Source organism: Prionailurus bengalensis, chromosome F2, assembly GCF_016509475.1.
Source record: "Prionailurus bengalensis isolate Pbe53 chromosome F2, Fcat_Pben_1.1_paternal_pri, whole genome shotgun sequence".
Taxonomy (NCBI): Eukaryota; Metazoa; Chordata; class Mammalia; order Carnivora; family Felidae; genus Prionailurus; species Prionailurus bengalensis.
This window is the reverse complement of record NC_057353.1, coordinates 80276141-80292890: the sequence shown is the minus strand read 5'-3', so window position 1 is coordinate 80292890 and position 16750 is coordinate 80276141. Positions and strand designations below refer to the sequence as shown.

The window sequence follows — 16750 nt, the reverse complement described above, 5'->3', positions numbered from 1 at the left end:
TGAATAATAAAGTAAGTCATAAAACAGCACCGGGCATGTAGCAAAGAGGCAATAAATGCTTGCCTGACTCAAAGCAAACATGGGTTTTCGTGGCTGCTGTATTTGCTGAGGGGACCGTTCTGGTCTTCTATTACATTAAAAGAATTAATTAATTAAATTTAAGTAGACTTCATCGCCAGCTGGGAGCCCAGTGCAAGGATTGAACTCAGGACCCTGACATAAAAACCTGAGCTGAGATCAAGAGTCCAACGCTTAACCGACTGATCCAGCCAGGTGCCCCTAGAAACATTTTTTTTTTTAATTGAAAAAGAAATACATGCTCATGGTAAAATATTTAAACAGAACACAAAGATGCACAAGGGGAAGAATGTCTCCCTCCACCACCCTCCGTTCTCGAAGCCCTTTCTGGAGATGCACCATTAACAATTCCTTGTGTGTCTTTCCAAACATGCTGTGGATGATCTAAGGTATGTATGTAAATTCCTTTTAAATTTATTTTTAAAATAGAGAAGTTTAAATCCTTAAGTGGCTTCTGCCCTCTGGAACAGCTGCCCCGCCCCCGGTACATTTCGGGGTCGGTGGGGGCTGGGTGTGGATGGATTGGGTTGCTGGGGCCCTCCAGGGGGGTAGAGGTTCCACCCACGAGGGATCGGACCACGCTCCTGCTCCGGCTCTGACCTTTCGCTTCGCGCCCTTGCCCAGCCCGGCTGCTGCGCGGGTGAAGCACGCCCAGGAGGACGCTTAGACCGCGCGTGCCTCAGTTTCCAAGCCTGCAAAAGGACAACTTCTACAGCCAACAGGTAGTTCTGAACATCAGCGATCCCTTCTGTGGGTGCTTGGTCCCCGGGGCGGAGGGGAGCCTGGCAGGGGGAGGGGGCGGTGGGCTGACACTTTAGGGGTCTTGCCGGGCCTCGGCAGGGGCGTTGAAGTTTGAGCAGCGCGCCTCGAGGGGGTTAGAAAGTGGCGCAGAGACACACACCCTGCGGGGTGTGGCGACCCAGGAGGGGAGGCTTTCTCCCGGTATCTGCTGTCCCTTCCCTCCCCTCCCTTCCCCTCTCCTCTCCTTTCCCCTCTCTCTTCCCCCTCCCTGCGGCCCTCCGCGTCTCTCGTAAAACCCGGAGCGGAGCCCGGGCCCGGACTGGCCCCGCGCATGCGCAGGAGGGTGCCGGCGCGGCCGCCGGTAGGAAGCGCCAGCTCTGAGTTGGGGGAGCGGCCGCAGAGGCTGCTCGGCTCCGCCGCCCGCCAGGCCGTCGGCTCCTGCTCCGGGCCCGGGGCGCCGGCTGTGTAAGTGCGAGGTGGGGGGCTCCGGGCCGGGGTTCGGCCGGCTGCGGGAGGGCTGCCTGTGTGTGGCGGCGAGCGACGGCGCGAGTCAGCCCGCACCTGCCCGGGCCGGGGTCCAGTTCGCACCCGCCCCAGCCCGTGACCCTGCCCGGCTCCCGCAGCACACGTGTCCAGGGCCGCGTCCGCACCTGCCACCCTGGGGTCCCGGGCCCTGCTCTCCGCGGCGCGCGGCGGCGGCCCCCTCCCCTCTTGCGCCGAGCCGGGTCTGGGGACCCCCGGCGGGCGCCGGTCTCTCTCCCGGCTGGGCGCCCGGCCTGCCCGGGGCTTCCCCCCTGTGCCTGCCATCCTGGCTCTGCGCGGGGTAGAGAGTGCCTCCAAGTGAGCTCGGCGCCCGCAGGCGCTCTTCCCCGGGATGAGATCTTCGCGTGGTCAACTCCGGCTGACCCCACTGGGGTGGCGGGGACAGACGCGTGCCCGCACTCTGCTTGCCTACGCTCCTCTCCCTCTCGGGAACCGCCGGCACAGATGTCTTTTAACCCACGGTTTTCTGGTGTTCAGACAGGGTGCTTGTTGAGTTCCTATGTTTTTTTTCTAGAGAGAGGGATTAAAATGTTGAACAGGGCTCGGTTTAGTTCAAAATGAACTGAAGGCGTGGGGCTGTGACATCCTCCATCCATCACCGCTCCCCCCCCCCCCCCCACCAGTTTAAACTAGTGACTGGCAATTTTTGAAAAATAATTGCAGCCAGTTCCTAATCCAGCCCAGCGAGTGCTTGTGAACATGACACAACAGCATCAGAGGCATGATGTTGGAGACCCAGGAATATTGCCACACTAAAGATCTCCTGGCAGGGTTCTGTTTGTTTTTCTTAAATTGTGTGGCAGACCAGTAGTATAGAGGGAAAAATAGTTGTCAAGAAGTATAACTATTTATTTATTAATTATTATTTTATTTTATTTTATTATTTTAATTTTTTTAAAAAATTTTTTTAACGTTTATTTATTTTTGAGACAGAGAGAGACAGAGCCTGAACAGGGGAGGAGCAGAGAGAGAGGGAGACACAGAATCCGAAGCAGGCTCCAGGCCCCGAGCCATCAGCCCAGAGCCCGACGCGGGGCTCGAACTCACGGACTGTGAGATCATGACCTGAGCCGAAGTCGGACACTTAACCGACCAAGCCACCCAGGCGCCCCAATTATTTTAATTTTTTAAAATGTTTGTTTTTGAGAGAGAGAAAGAGAGAGAGAGAACATGAGTTGGGGTGGGCAGGATCCTAAGTGGGGGAGGGACAGAGAGAGAGAGAGAGGGAGACCTAGGACCCCAAGCAGGCTCCAGGCTCTGTGCCCTCAGCACTGAGCCCCACGTGAGGCTGGAACTCACGAACTGTGGGGTCATGACCTGAGCTGAAGTTGGACGCTCAACCGACTGAGCCACCCAGGCGCCCCAAGAAACGTAGTTTTTTAAATAACTGGTTTATTGAGCTATCACTCACACACCACAAAATCCACCCATTTAAAATGTACAGCCGCATGTTTCTGCTATATTCACAGTCGTGCAATCATCGTCGTATCAGAACATTTTTTTTTTAAATTTTTTTTTTTCAACGTTTATTTATTTTTGGGACAGAGAGAGACAGAGCATGAACGGGGGAGAGGCAGAGAGAGAGAGGGAGACACAGAATCGGAAACAGGCTCCAGGCTCCGAGCCATCAGCCCAGAGCCCGACGCGGGGCTCGAACTCACGGACCGCGAGATCGTGACCTGGCTGAAGTCGGACGCTTAACCGACTGCGCCACCCAGGCGCCCCCGAACATTTTTTATCAGTTCAAAAAGAACTCCTTTCTCCTTGCTAGCGACTTATTCTCTGGTCCTGCAGCCCCTAGTTTACCTTCTGTCTCCACGGATGTGCATGTTGTGGGCATTTCATGTAAGTGGAGTCATACAGTGCGTGGCCTTTTCTGATTGGCTGTCTTTCACGTGGCATGTCTTCAAGGTTCACCCGTGTGGTAGCTGTATCATCAGTACTTTGTTCCCCTTTTATGGCTGAGTAATAGCCTATTGTTGGATAGCCCACATTTTGGTTATCCGTTCATCAGTTGATGGACACTGGTGGTGTTTCCATTTTTTGACTATTAAGAATAAGGCCGCTGCGAACATTTGTGGACAAGTTTTTGCGTGGGCGTATGTTTTCGAATCTCTTTGGTAGGTACCTCCGGGTAGAATTGCTGTTTATAGGGTAGCTTTATGTTTAGCTTTTGGGGGAACTACCATGTTGAAGAAATGTAGTTTTGATGCTTTAATATTGTGTTAGATGAGTCTCAGGCACTACGACTGGCTCAATGCTGGGTCTTATTTCATCTTCTCCCTTGAAGAAGCCAGTGGAAAAGCATGAACCTGGCACCTGGTGCCAGCTTGTCACTTACTGTTAGGAGATGGTGAGCAGAATGACTGAGCCTTACCTCATCTGTAAGATTAAAGACAATAATACTTCTTTCTTAGGATTGATGGGAAATCTCAGTAGGGCACGTTATAGAGAGCCCAGTGGATTTCTTTTCTCCAGCTTGCGTGAGACCAGTTTCCTCCTGTGTTAGATGCGTATTTTGAACTTGGGGCAAAAGTGAAGAAGTTTGCTGAAACTGAGCCGCCTCAGGGATAATCCTTGCGTGAGGCTGCTGTAAGGTTTATTGACCTGGGGCGTGGGTTTGAGTGCTCGTGTCTTTTAGTGCTTTGTTAGAACTGGAAGGGACCCAGAGGGATCATTTGGTTCAGGGTGACTTATTTGGGTTTAGATTTCATAGATTCGTAAATTCCGAAAAACTGGGGGTCAGAGACAGGCATGCCAGTGTTAGTGTTGGCCTAGATAGGACAATGGAAAAATAACCGCCATCTATTCTCACCAACATTTTGTAAAAACCAGGGTGTTTTAAGGCCAAAAAATGTGGAAGCTCGTTACCATCAATTACAATAGTAGTGAATATTTGTAAAGCACCTACTAAATTTACGTAAGGTTAGTTTTATTCTGGTTTTTCTCATTATACTTGAGGCTAGGGAAACGGAACACCTGTCCTGAGACCCGTGTCCAGGACCCCCCGTCCACCCATCTTCAGGTGGATCTGTGCCTGTAACACACCTGCCTCTTTTTTTTTTTAAGTTTGTTTATTTTTTTTTTAAATTTTTTTTTTTTTCAACGTTTATTTATTTTTGGGATAGAGAGAGACAGAGCATGAACGGGGGAGGGGCAGAGACAGAGGGAGACACAGAATTGGAAACAGGCTCCAGGCTCCGAGCCATCAGCCCAGAGTCTGACGTGGGGCTCGAACTCACGGACCGCGAGATCGTGACCTGGCTGAAGTCGGACGCTTAACCGACTGCGCCACCCAGGCGCCCCTAAGTTTGTTTATTTTTTAAGAGAGAGGGAGAGAGAGCGCGCGCATGAGTAGGGGAGGGGCAGAGAGAGGGAGACAGTCCGAAGCAGGTTCCAGGCTCTGAGCTGTCAGCACAGAGCCTGACGTGGGGCTCGAACTCACGGACCACAAGATCGTGACCTGAGCCGAAGTCGGACGCTCAACCGACTGAGCCACCCAGGCGCCCCTGCACCTGCCTCTTTTGTGTCTCAGTTTTCTTGCTCAGAGAAGAAGGCATTGCAGGACTAAGCAGCCTACCCTGCTGACAGGACAGGTGCAGAGGCGAGGCTCTAAAACTAGTTGACCTGGGGACGCCTGGGTAGCTCAGTTGGTTGAGCATCTGACTCGATTTTGGCTTGGGTCTTGGTCTCACGGTTGGAAGATTGAAGGGCCCACTTGAGATTCTCTCTCTCCCTCTCTCTCTCTCTGTCCCTCCCCCATCTCTAAAATAAGAAAAAACCAACCCCTCCCCCAAGTCCTCCAAAACTAGTTGACCTGCTGACAAGTAGGCTGTAAGCTCCTTGAAGTTGGACCTTCTCCCTTTTTCACCTATTTAAAAATTTTAAAATACAGATGATAGCAAAAGTATATGTAATGTTTATGTATAAAGAATGGCAAAACTCATGCCCCCGTGTCTGCCATTCAGCTTAAGGAATGGGACAGAACTACTACTTCTGAAGCCTGCTGTGTCTCTCTCGAACTACACTCCTCTCGGCCATGCAAGGAACCACTACCCGCATTTATTTTTCTTTCTTTTTTTATGATATGATTTATTGGCAAATTGGTTTCCATACGACGCCCAGTGCTCATCCCAACAGGTGCCCTCAATGCCCATCACCCACGTTCCCCTCTCCCCCACCCCCCATCAACCCTCAGTTTGTTCTCAGTATCCAAGAGGCTCTTATGGTTTGCCCCCCCCTCTCTCTGTAACTTTTTTTCTCCCTTCCCCTCCCCCGTGGTCTTCTGTTAAGTTTCTCAAGATCCACACGTGAGTGAAAACCTATGGTATTCTGTCTTTCTCGGACTTATTTTACTTAGCATAATACCCTCTAGTTCCATCCACGTTGCTGCACATGGCCAGATTTCCTTCCTTCTCATTGCCAAGTAGTATTCCATTGTATATATAAACCACATCTTCTTTATCCATTTGTCAGTTGATGGACATCAAATTTATTTTTCTTTATGGTTTTACCATGCGTGTAAATATCCCTAAACAGTATATTGTTTAGTGTTGCCTGGTTTTTAATTTTATGTAAGGGGGAGAATTACACTCTTTGCGTTAATCCACATCTTTATTTGCCCATCGTGTTGTTGAGATTCAACCATGTTCCTGGGTCATTCACGTTCACTGTTCTGTAGTATTCCGTTATGTTGGAAGGCCACAGTTCATTTATCCATTCTCCTGACAGTGGACATTTGGGTTGTCTTTAGTTCTGGCTTCTAAGAACCTTTGTTTATGTCTCCTGCCGTCTGCAGGCCAGAGTTGCCTAGGATGTACCAGTCTGTATGGCCACTGTCATATAGGAGAGTTACTTTTTTAAATTTTTTTACATTTTTATTGAGAGTGAGGGACAGAGCGCAAGCAGGGCGGGCAGAGAGAGAGGGAGACACAGAATCCGAAGCAGGCTCCAGGCTCTGAGCTGTCAGCACAGAGCCCGACATGGGGCTCGAACCCACAAACTGTGAGATCATGACCTGTGCTGAAGTCGGACACTTAACTGACTGAGCCACCCAGGTGCCCCAATAAATAGTATATCTATACAATGGAATATTATTCAGCATTCAAAAAGAAGGAAATTTTGACCCATGCTACAATACGGATGAGCCCTGAATACATTCTGCTAAGCGAAATAAGGTAGTCACAAAAGGACACATAGTGTATGATTCCACTTACATGAGGGATCCAGAGCAGCTAAATCCACAGAGACAGTGGGGCGCCTGGGTGGCTCAGTCGCTTAAGCGTCCAACTTTGGCTCAGGTTGTGATCTCATGGTCTGTGAGCTTGAGAGTCCTGTGTCAGTCTCTGCTCTGACAGCTTAGAACCTGGAGCCTGCTTCCGATTCTGTGTGTCTCCTTCTCTCTCTGCCCCTCCCCTGCTCATGCTCTGTCTGTCTCTCTCTCTCTCTCTCAAAAATTTACAAATATTAAAGAAATTAAAAAAAATTCACAGAGACAGAAAGTCAGAATGGTGGCTACCAGGGATGGGAAGGGTGGGGTTGGGGGGTTGTTGTCCACTGAGTGCAGAGTGTGAGGTGGGAGAGATGGAAAAGTTCTGGAAGCAGCTACACAATGATGTGAATATACTCAGCGCCATAGTGGTAAATCTTATATGTATATTTTACCACAATAAAACTTAAAAAAAAAATTTTTGTTTTTAATGTTTATTTATTTATTTATTTATTTATTTATTTTTTAATTTTTTTTTTCAACGTTTATTTATTTTTGGGACAGAGAGAGACAGAGCATGAACGGGGAAGGGGCAGAGAGAGAGAGGGAGACACAGAATCGGAAACAGGCTCCAGGCTCCGAGCCATCAGCCCAGAGCCTGACGCGGGGCTCGAACTCACGGACTGCGAGATCGTGACCTGGCTGAAGTTGGACGCTTAACCGACTGCGCCACCCAGGCGCCCCTAACGTTTATTTATTTTTGAGACAGAGAGAGACAGAGCATGAACAGGGGAGGGGCAGAGAGAGAAGGAGACACAGAATCGGAAGCAGGCTCCAGGCTTTGAGCCATCAGCCCAGAGCCTGATGCGGGGCTCGAACTCACGGACCGTGAGATCGTGACCTGGGCTGAAGTCGGACGCTTAACCGACTGAGCCACCCAGGCGCCCCCACAATAAAACTTTTATTTTGTCCATTTATTTTGGGTGTGAAATGGTCTATCACTATGGCTTTAATTTGCTTTTTCCTGATTGTCATTGAAGCAGGGCATCCTTCTGTCCATGTCTTGGCTGTTTGAGTTTCCTCTTCAAAGATACCTGTTTGAGCATTTTCCCCATATTCTGATTGGGTCAAGTGTCTCTTACCCATGGATTACCCATTGTCTCGGTGTCATTTATTGGGGAGTCTGTCCTGTCCTACTGCTCTACAATGGCACCTCTACCATATTTCAAATGACCATGTAGGGGCACCTGGGTGGCGCAGTCGGTTAAGCGTCCGACTTCAGCCAGGTCACGATCTCGCGGTCCGTGAGTTCGAGCCCCGCGTCAGGCTCTGGGCTGATGGCTCAGAGCCTGGAGCCTGTTTCGGATTCTGTGTCTCCCTCTCTCTCTGCCCCTCCCCTGTTCATGCTCTGTCTCTCGCTGTCCCAAAAATAAATAAACGTTGAAAAAAAAAATTTCAAATGACCATGTATGTGTGGGTCTGGGTCTGAGCATGATCACGGTCCATCTTTCTTTTTATCCCTGTGCCAGCCCTGTGCTGATTAGCTTTTTATGTGGTCTTTTTTCCCCTCCACAGATTTATTGAAATATAATTTATATACCATACATTTGACCCATTTAAATCTACAATTTAGTGGTTTTTAGTGTATTCACAGAGCTACGTAACCACCACTGGCTTTACAACATTTCATCAGCCCCAAAAGAAACCCTGTGTCCTGTTAGCAGTTGTAGTTGTATCTGGTCTTGCTGTTGGGGAGGAGGACACATGCCCCTCCTCAGTGGTGATTCTTGGCTGTTCTTGACAGTCTATATATATATATATATATATATATATAGAGAGAGAGAGAGAGAGAGAGAGAGAGAGAGAGAGAGACTGACTTCCCGGTAGGAAGTCTAATCAGAGTAGCATTGAATCTATATACCAGGTTGGGGAGGATTAACATCTTTCTTCTCTTTGTACTCATGAATATGTGTGGGACCCTGTCTTTTCCTCTGTACGGAGCCTGGCATGTGGGAAGTTGTCACTCAATGTTGGGCATGTGAATGATGAGCTTTTACGCATCATTAATGTCAACCAGAGCCCCTCAGAAAAAAGAAAACTAAACCTTGGTGAAACTACGCGACTCATGGTCACATAGCTTGACAGCCAGGGACATACTCGAAGGACTTGTGCCTGCCTTCATGTCCTCTGCCACCTAATGGGCTGGCAGCATCCTTTTTGCTGATAACGTGGGTTACTTGGCTGCTTTAAATTTCAGTAACTCGATCTTATCTGTAGGTGGCTTTTCTTAGGTGGGTCTAGGTGTGATGTGTGCGCATGTTAATAAGGATCTGTATTTGGGAGAGCTCATGGCTTGTGTAGAGCCTGGCTCAGAGTGCCCGCTGAGCCCCTGCAGGAAGTGGGAACGCCATAGCAAAGGCTGGGATTTCCATCGTGACTCAAAATTCCCAACTTCTGTAACCTGTGACACCTCGATTTTGGGTGCAAACATACTGAATAACTTGGTGACACTTCACCGTACAGCACTGTGGAGAGAAGGCCTGTGTGCTTGTCCTTGTCTTTTCTTTCTTTCTTCTATGCACTTGTTCTCCTGGACCTCGTGGACACTTCATGCCTCCACAGCGCCCAGGACTTGCAGGTGCTGCTGCGACACAGTCCTTGTCTGTAGGGCCTGTCCACGGTGCTTGTCCGTAGGGCCTGTCTGCTGTCCTTGTCTGTAAGGCTTGTCCTTGTCTTTGTCCACAGGGCCTGTCCTTGTCCTTGTCATAGGGCCTGTCCACGGCACTTGTCCGTAGGGCCTGTCTGTGCATGGTCCTTGTCCGTAAGGCTTGTCCATAGGGCCTGCTACGGTGCTTGTCCTTAGGGTCTGTCTGCGGTCCTTGTCTGTAAGGCTTGTCCTTGTCCTTGTCCGTAGGGGCTGTCCTTGTCCTTGTTGTAGGGCCTGTCCGTGGTACTTGTCCGTAGGGCCTATGTTCGGTCCTTGTCTGTAAGGCTTGTCCTTGTCCATAGGGGCTGTCCTTGTCCTTGTCGTAGGGCCTGTCCGCGGTGCTTGTCCATAAGGCTTGTCCTTGTCCTTGTCCGTAGGGCCTGTCCGTGGTCCTTGTCCGTAGGGCCTGTCCATGGTCCTTGTCTGTAGGGCCTGTCCACTGCCATTCTGGGCCTCCCTTCATCTCTGCGCAGTGAAGGCCTGGACCAGATATGTGTTTTGCTGTTGCTTTTAAAGCCATGCCTCCTTTTGAGAAACAGAAAACCTTAAATCTCCGCCTTCAGCCCTGGCCCTTGAGGGCTTGAGAAGTCTCCCAGGGACTGCCATACCTCTCTGTTGAACGCTGCGGTGGGTATGGTTCTTTCTGAGGCGGCGTGGAAGAGAATGTTTGGAGAATGCCTGCTAGGAGGGGTAGGGGGCCGTGTGGCACCTGCTGTGGGGCTCGGGCTCAAACACTGCCTCTCAGGGGGGCTCTCTTTGCCTCAGGTCCTTCCCCAGTAGAGTTGAGGTGGTGTTACGGAGAGGTTTAAGTGAGATACTACACATATAAACCATTTATGTCCTGTAGACCAGAGTTCAAGTCCAGATCTTCTGATTCCACTGTGGTTCTTCTCATTATGTCCTGCCAAGGGGAAGAGGGAGCAGTTCAGTGGTTCCATCGGCACCTGGCTAGGTGTTGGAAATAGACAATGAGAGACGCGCTTTTTCTGCAGGACCTCGAGGCCTAGGCCGAGAGCTGTGGTATTGTGATAAGAGCCGTGGTGGCCGTGTGCAGGAGTCCAAGGACAGATTGTAGCCCGTGGCTTTGCATGGGGCTTACCCGGCCTCCCCGGTGGTGAGCGTCAGAACCACCGTATCCCAAGGTGGGCCGACAGCCTTCAACACCCGTGCACCTCAAAGTCCCCTTTCTCTCTTTGGGCAGGGTCTTCAAAATGAGTGTCCCCGACTACATGCAATGTGCCGAGGACCACCAGACTCTCCTCGTGGTGGTGCAGCCTGTGGGCATTGTCTCGGAAGAGAACTTCTTCAGGATCTACAAGAGGATCTCCTCCGTGAGCCAGATCAGCGTGCGGGACTCCCAGCGGGTGCTCTACATCCGCTACAGGCACCACTACCCACCGGAGAACAACGAGTGGGGCGACTTCCAGACCCATCGCAAGGTCGTGGGCCTCATCACCATCACAGACTGCTTCTCGGCCAAGGACTGGCCTCAGACCTTCGAGAAGTTCCACGTGCAGAAGGAGATCTACGGCTCCACGCTCTACGACTCCCGCCTCTTTGTCTTTGGGCTGCAGGGGGAGATCACGGAGCAGCCGCGCACCGATGTGGCCTTCTACCCCAACTACGAGGACTGTGAGGCGGTGGAGAAGAGAATCGAGGACTTCATCGAATCCCTCTTCATTGTGCTCGAGTCCAAGCGTCTGGACAGGGCCACAGACAAGTCCGGGGATAAGATCCCCCTCCTCTGTGTCCCGTTTGAGAAAAAGGACTTTGTGGGACTGGACACAGATAGCAGGTAAGTTTACCTAGGGGCCCGGAGGCTTCGTGATCGGGCTGCTTCTGGACGGCAAGACGGGATAAGCAGATAGCAGAGTTTCACTGCAGTGGGGGGTGGACAGGTGCAGTCCGCAGTTTTCAGACTTGTAAGGATGGGCCAGCCTTCCGTTAAGGGAAATCCTTGCAGGGTTAGTGTGTACTCCTCCTCCCCCGTTTCAGACTCCTTGTGGGACCCCCTGAGCTGCTGTCCAACATGGTAGCCCCTTGTGGCTTGTGAGTACCAGAGAGGTGACCAGTCTGAGCTGAGATGTGCTGTACGTAAAACGCACATCAGGTATTGAGACTTAGCATGGAAAAAAGAAAATACCTCATTAATGTATTTTTTATTTTTTTAATGGTTATTTATTGTTGAGACACAGAGAGATGTAGAGCATGAGAGGGACAGAGAGCGAGGGGAAGAGAGGATCCGAAGTGGGCTCCGTGCTGACACCAGAGAGCCTGACACGGGGCTCGAACTCATGAACTGTGAGATCATGACCGGGGCGGAAGTCAGATACCTAACCGACTGAGCCACCCAGGCGCCTCATTAATATTTTTACATGTCAGATGGTAGTATTTTACGTGTATTAGGTTAAACAAAATATTAAAATCAATTTCAGTAGTTTTTTACTTTTTAAACTGCGGCAACTGGAAGGAAAGTCTTATTTCCGTGGCTCACATTTTATTCCTATTGGATAGCACTGCCTCAGCGCCCAGTTTGAAACTTTGATTCATCCTTGTCTCTTCGATTCGTAGATAAGGTGCCAAAGCAGGAGAAGCGCCAGAGCTAGGAGCTAGCTGAGCTGAGCAGGAAAGGAGGTCTGGCCGCCCAGGCTGGGTGCTGCGCACGGGTCAGGCCCCTTCTTCCTACGATAGCCACAGCGTCTGACTCCTCGCTGACAGTCAGCCTAGACAAGCATCATCAGGGTGTCAGAAACACCACCAGGGACTTCCCAAAGAGCTCCTTATACAGATGAAAGTGTGTTCACATTCTCTGTATTAGAGGGGGTGTTGGACAGAGCAGGAAAAGATCAGGCCTCACATTTCCCCTGAGATTCAGTCAACAACTGAACTTTGCCCCAGAATTGCAGGTTAGCTCTCTGTGCTGTTTGTTCCCCCGGTCTGTCCCCTGCTCTGCTTCCCTGTGCTATGACCATTGTGTCCATGCACGGAAGAGAACGACGTGTGATGGTTTGCCTAGAGGAGCTCCCCTTGAGTGAGGGAGAGTGTCGGCTTCGTGGCCTTGGGCACCTAATCTCTTAGTCCCCTTCTTCTTCTTCTTTTTTTTAATATTTGTTTTTGAGAGAGAGAGAGAGAGCAAGCGAGCAGGGGAGGAGTGCCAGAGCGAACCATAGAGATCAGAGTGATCCACAGAGACCAGAGCAATCCATAGAGATCAGAGCGATCCATAGAGACCAGAGCGATCCAAACAGACCAGAGTGATCCATAGAGATCTAGAGTGATCCATAGAGACCAGAGCGATCCAAAGAGACCAGAGTGATCCGTAGAGACCAGAGCGATCCATAGAGACCAGAGCGATCCAAAGAGACCAGAGCGATCCAAAGAGACCAGAGCGATCCATAGAGACCAGAGCGATCCAAAGAGACCAGAGTGATCCAAAGAGACCAGAGCGATCTATAGAGACCAGAGCGATCCATAGAGACCAGAGCGATCCAAAGAGACCAGAGCGATCTATAGAGACCAGAGTGATCCATAGAGATCTAGAGCGATCCATAGAGACCAGAGCGATCCAAAGAGACCAGAGCGATCCATAGAGACCAGAGCGATCCATAGAGACCAGAGCGATCCAAAGATACCAGAGCGATCCATAGAGACCAGAGCGATCCATAGAGACCAGAGCGATCCAAAGAGACCAGAGTGATCCATAGAGATCCACAGTGATCCATAGAGATCAGAGCGATCCAAAGAGATCCAGAGCGATCCAAAGCGGGCTCTGCACTCAGAGCAGCGAGTCCGATGTGGGGCTCAAACCCAACCGTGAGATCATGACTTGAGCCAAGGTCAGACACTTACCTGATTGAGCCACCCAGGTGCCCCTTCTTCTTCTTCTTCTTCTTTTTTTTTTTTAAAGTTTATTTATTTTGAAAGAGAGACAGAGAGAGCATGTGCACATGAGCTGGGAGGGACAGAGAGAAGAGAGAGAGAATCCCAAGTAGGCTAAGCACTGTCAGCACAGAGCCCAACGTGGGGCTTGATCCCACGAACTGACATGAACTGAGCTGAGATCAAAAATCAAATGCTTAACTGACTTGAGCCACCCAGGTCCCCCTCTGTGTCCCTTTCTGTAGATTGTGGATCAGGGTCTCCCGGGTGAGGCTTAAGTAACCCAGTGTGCATGCTGGCAGAGTGCCCACTGCAAAGTAGGTGGTCAGTAAGTTTCTTGAATTTACCTAAGGTCAAACACTGCCCTTCTGCTTGTTGGTAAGTTGGAGGAGAAATTGTCACAGAACCGAGAAAAACCAGGCCCTAGGCCAGCCCTGTGAGTGGGGAGCACAGAGTAGCCCAAGTTCCACCTGCCTGTGGTGCTTTGCAGGGTCTGGGGTGGTGTTCATTTCCTCGCCACGCACTTTTAGTGGCCTAAGGAAGGGGCAGGCATGTTGCACCTGTGACCTGTGCTCAGTCCTCCCGGTGGCCCTGTGGTCTACATGCTGGTCCTCCCCTTTTACGCCTCGGGGCCGGGGTGGCAAGGTGTAGGAGCTGGTCAGCCACGAGGGACAGAGCTATGGTGCCCACTGAGCCCTCTCCACAGCGGTGCTCAGTGGGGCGGGCACCCTGGCCATTGTCCTTACCACACAGGGCTGCACCGTGCACACAGCCCCTGCACTCCCCAGCCGCAGCGGCCTGTGATGCGGGCACGGACTGGCTTGTCCCTGCCGCCCAGACCAGTGGGGGAGAGGCTGAAGCCTCAAAGGCAGCCGGGAACCCCGCTCTGACCCCATGCCTGGGACATCCTCCTTTGCTACACGAGGCACCAGTGACATATTTTAGTCATCGACTTCTTGGCTTTGAGGTTGCAAACCCACCAGGGAATGCCAGCTTGTTCTTGCCCTTTGAAATCTATGCTCACGGTTTGAAGGGAGAGACAGGACCGTCTTGGGACACTGCCTGGCACATGCCGGGTAATAATATCAGCAAGCATCGAGTGAGGGCCTCCACGTGCCAGGCGTGGCTCTAGGCCTCGGAAAAGCGGCAGTGGATTGAACTGGCCTCCCGGTGGGTCCATTCTGCTCTGAGTGCTGTAAACACTCGGCTCTCTTTTGACCTCAAATCAAATACATTCTTCTGTAATCTCTGCTAACACTGTTGCTCTCACTGCTGTGTAGCGGGTTCCGTTCCTGCAGCTCTTGTAGGAGCGTCCAACTGAAATGAGATCGTATTCTGCAGCTCACAAGGAAATGTCTCAGTGAAGGCCAAGTTTCGGTTGGTGCACTGGCCACATGGATAGGCCCCGTGGCCGACTCGGCTGAGTGCAGGCCCCACACTTCCCAGTAACGTGGGGTGCGGGTGTATTTTACTTGAACATCCCGCGTGCCCCTGTCCTCATGAGAGCCCATTGGTAGGTTCCTGGACGTGCAGTGTCGTAGGCGTGAAAGTTATTTTTGTTCTTGTGTGTTTCTAATTTTTGCTTGTTCCTCTTTCTTTTCTTTTCCTTTTTTTTTTTTCTGTCATACCGCCCTGTGAGTATGTTGTTGGGTCTGAAAAGGTAGGCTGTGAACATATTGCCTTGAAAATAGCTAGATTTCCCTGTGTGCTGCCTCCTCATTGCCTTTACTGCTTTAAAAAACCAAAATTTACCGCTGCCTGGATCCATATTACTCTGATCATGTTTTTATTTTTGAATCATCTTATTAAAAGATTTTTTTTTTTTTTGCTTTTTAGCACGTAACCCATGGGTGTTTGATATCTGTTTAAAATATTTGCTTTGGGGAACTTGTTTGGTCTTCCTTAGCATTTGGTGACAAACGAGCCCTGATTCATCTTTTTTGTTCGTTTTCAAGAAGTGAGATGCTAATTGATGTGGGTGGCTTCGCGGGCTTTTCCGCAGGGCATCTTAACCTGTAAAGTCTAAGACAGCGGCCCCTCGCCCCATTCTGGCTTTTGAATGAGCACCTCGGGCACGTGTTTCCTGGCTGTTGCTGTGTGATGTGCATGACGGTGCTTTAGCTCCCGCGGTGGTCGCCGGTGCAGGGACGCGATGGGACGCCGAGGAGGGCACGGTTGCCCCTTGCCCACCCCCGCAGCATGCTACTGACTTCACTTCACCTTAGCAGCTCTCGCTCATAAAAGGGCAGAGACTGTCCAACAGTCTGCACCGGTCTCATGCCCTTTTATGACAGGGACTGTTTCTAAGCATTAGGAAAACGTGGCCTTCTCAATAGCTGGTTCATTTGGATCTTGTGGACACAGGGACCTCTGTGGTTGACCACAGCTGACTCTGTGTGTTAGCCAGTAGGCATGCAGAGCCGGGTCATGGGGTTCACCTGAGCGGTCGAACGGGCCCTTACTTGCAGCAGCCTTTACTCTTCATGAAACCCTGTGTTGGTGAGAATTAGCCGTTTCTGTGTTTGTTGAGGCTCACGTCTGTCACCGAAGGGCGTGTCATTAGTTTGCGGCGGGGGAACTCCAGCAGTTAACCAAGCTCGGTCCTGGAGGGAGAACCTGGGGCTGATCCAGGTCCCTATGTTCCCCCGCCCCGGCCCAGCTCCCCCGGGGGGGAGGTTTTGCCGCGGCCACCGTGCTGGCCAGGAGGCCCTGATTTCTTCTTTAATGCTCTGGCCCGAAGGGGAATACTTTTGTCCTTCGTTTACTTTGCCTCAGTTGAGACTGGCTGGACTTTCAGAAAGAGTCCCTCATGTTCCGGGGTGGGGGACTAAGGCAGGAGTGCGGTGTAGCAAGTGCGAGAAGCCGTCCGCCTTCAGAAAGGCAGGGCAGCGATGCTGTGATGGCCGGGCTGTGCCCCGGAACACGGGACCTTCCCCGTTGCTCCCTAGGCCCCAGGGGACTGGTGTAAGAGTGGCCTTGCCCGGCCTCCTCCCTTCTCACCTGCTCACCTCTGGCAGGTAGGTGCATTCAGCGGGAGCTCTCCCAGACCTCGGACCCTTCAAAGTTCAGACTGCGGGACAGCCATGAGCCTCTTTTTCTGGGCCGTCTTCTCGGCCTCCTGTGCGAGACCACGTGCCTTCCCTGAGTGTCGGTGCCAGGAGAGCCCTCCCTCTCTTCAGAGGGCTGTGACACTCAGCACGCGCCTGCCGTGTCCTGCACTGAGGTATACTTAGGGACAGAAACGTCACGGCTTGTCACTGGGCCGGGGGCGGGGGGCGGGGTGAGGAAAAGAGGAAATCAAGTGAGAAAGTCAGGGTTTTGACCTGAACAGCTGGGTGTGTGGTGGGGCTGTCTGCTGGGAAGGACTGGAGGTACCTGCTGGGGGTCAAATTCCAGAGCGAATGTTGGACGTGTTTTTACATGCCTGTATTCGTTCGATATTCAAGTGACCGTTTCAAAGAGGCAGTTGGATTTATGAGCCTGGAGTGCAGGTGACAGTGGACTGGAGAGACACCCTGGGAGGTGTCGGTATGTGGCTTGTGTTTAGAACCAAGGGTGTGGGTGAGCTCACCTAGCGAGGTGTAGACTGGGGC

At 51.3% G+C, this 16750-nt stretch overlaps 1 protein-coding gene across 4 annotated transcripts in view; it reads left to right on the top strand.

Annotated features, from left to right (window-relative positions):
- The first annotated feature begins 1156 nt into the window (after nucleotides 1–1156).
- The window catches only part of TRAPPC9 (trafficking protein particle complex subunit 9), a 567631-nt gene continuing 552037 nt past the window's right edge, over nucleotides 1157–16750 (top strand). Inside the window, exons 1-2 of one of the 4 annotated variants that reach the window (XM_043601844.1) lie at nucleotides 1157–1284; nucleotides 10480–11073. In XM_043601844.1, coding sequence (XP_043457779.1) covers nucleotides 10490–11073 — 584 coding nt within the window. In that variant the 5' untranslated portion in view covers nucleotides 1157–1284; nucleotides 10480–10489. Of the gene's footprint in view, nucleotides 1285–10479; nucleotides 11074–14782; nucleotides 14818–16750 lie in introns of those variants that run through there. The other 3 variants (XM_043601846.1, XM_043601845.1, XM_043601847.1) reach the window with 3 other exon arrangements.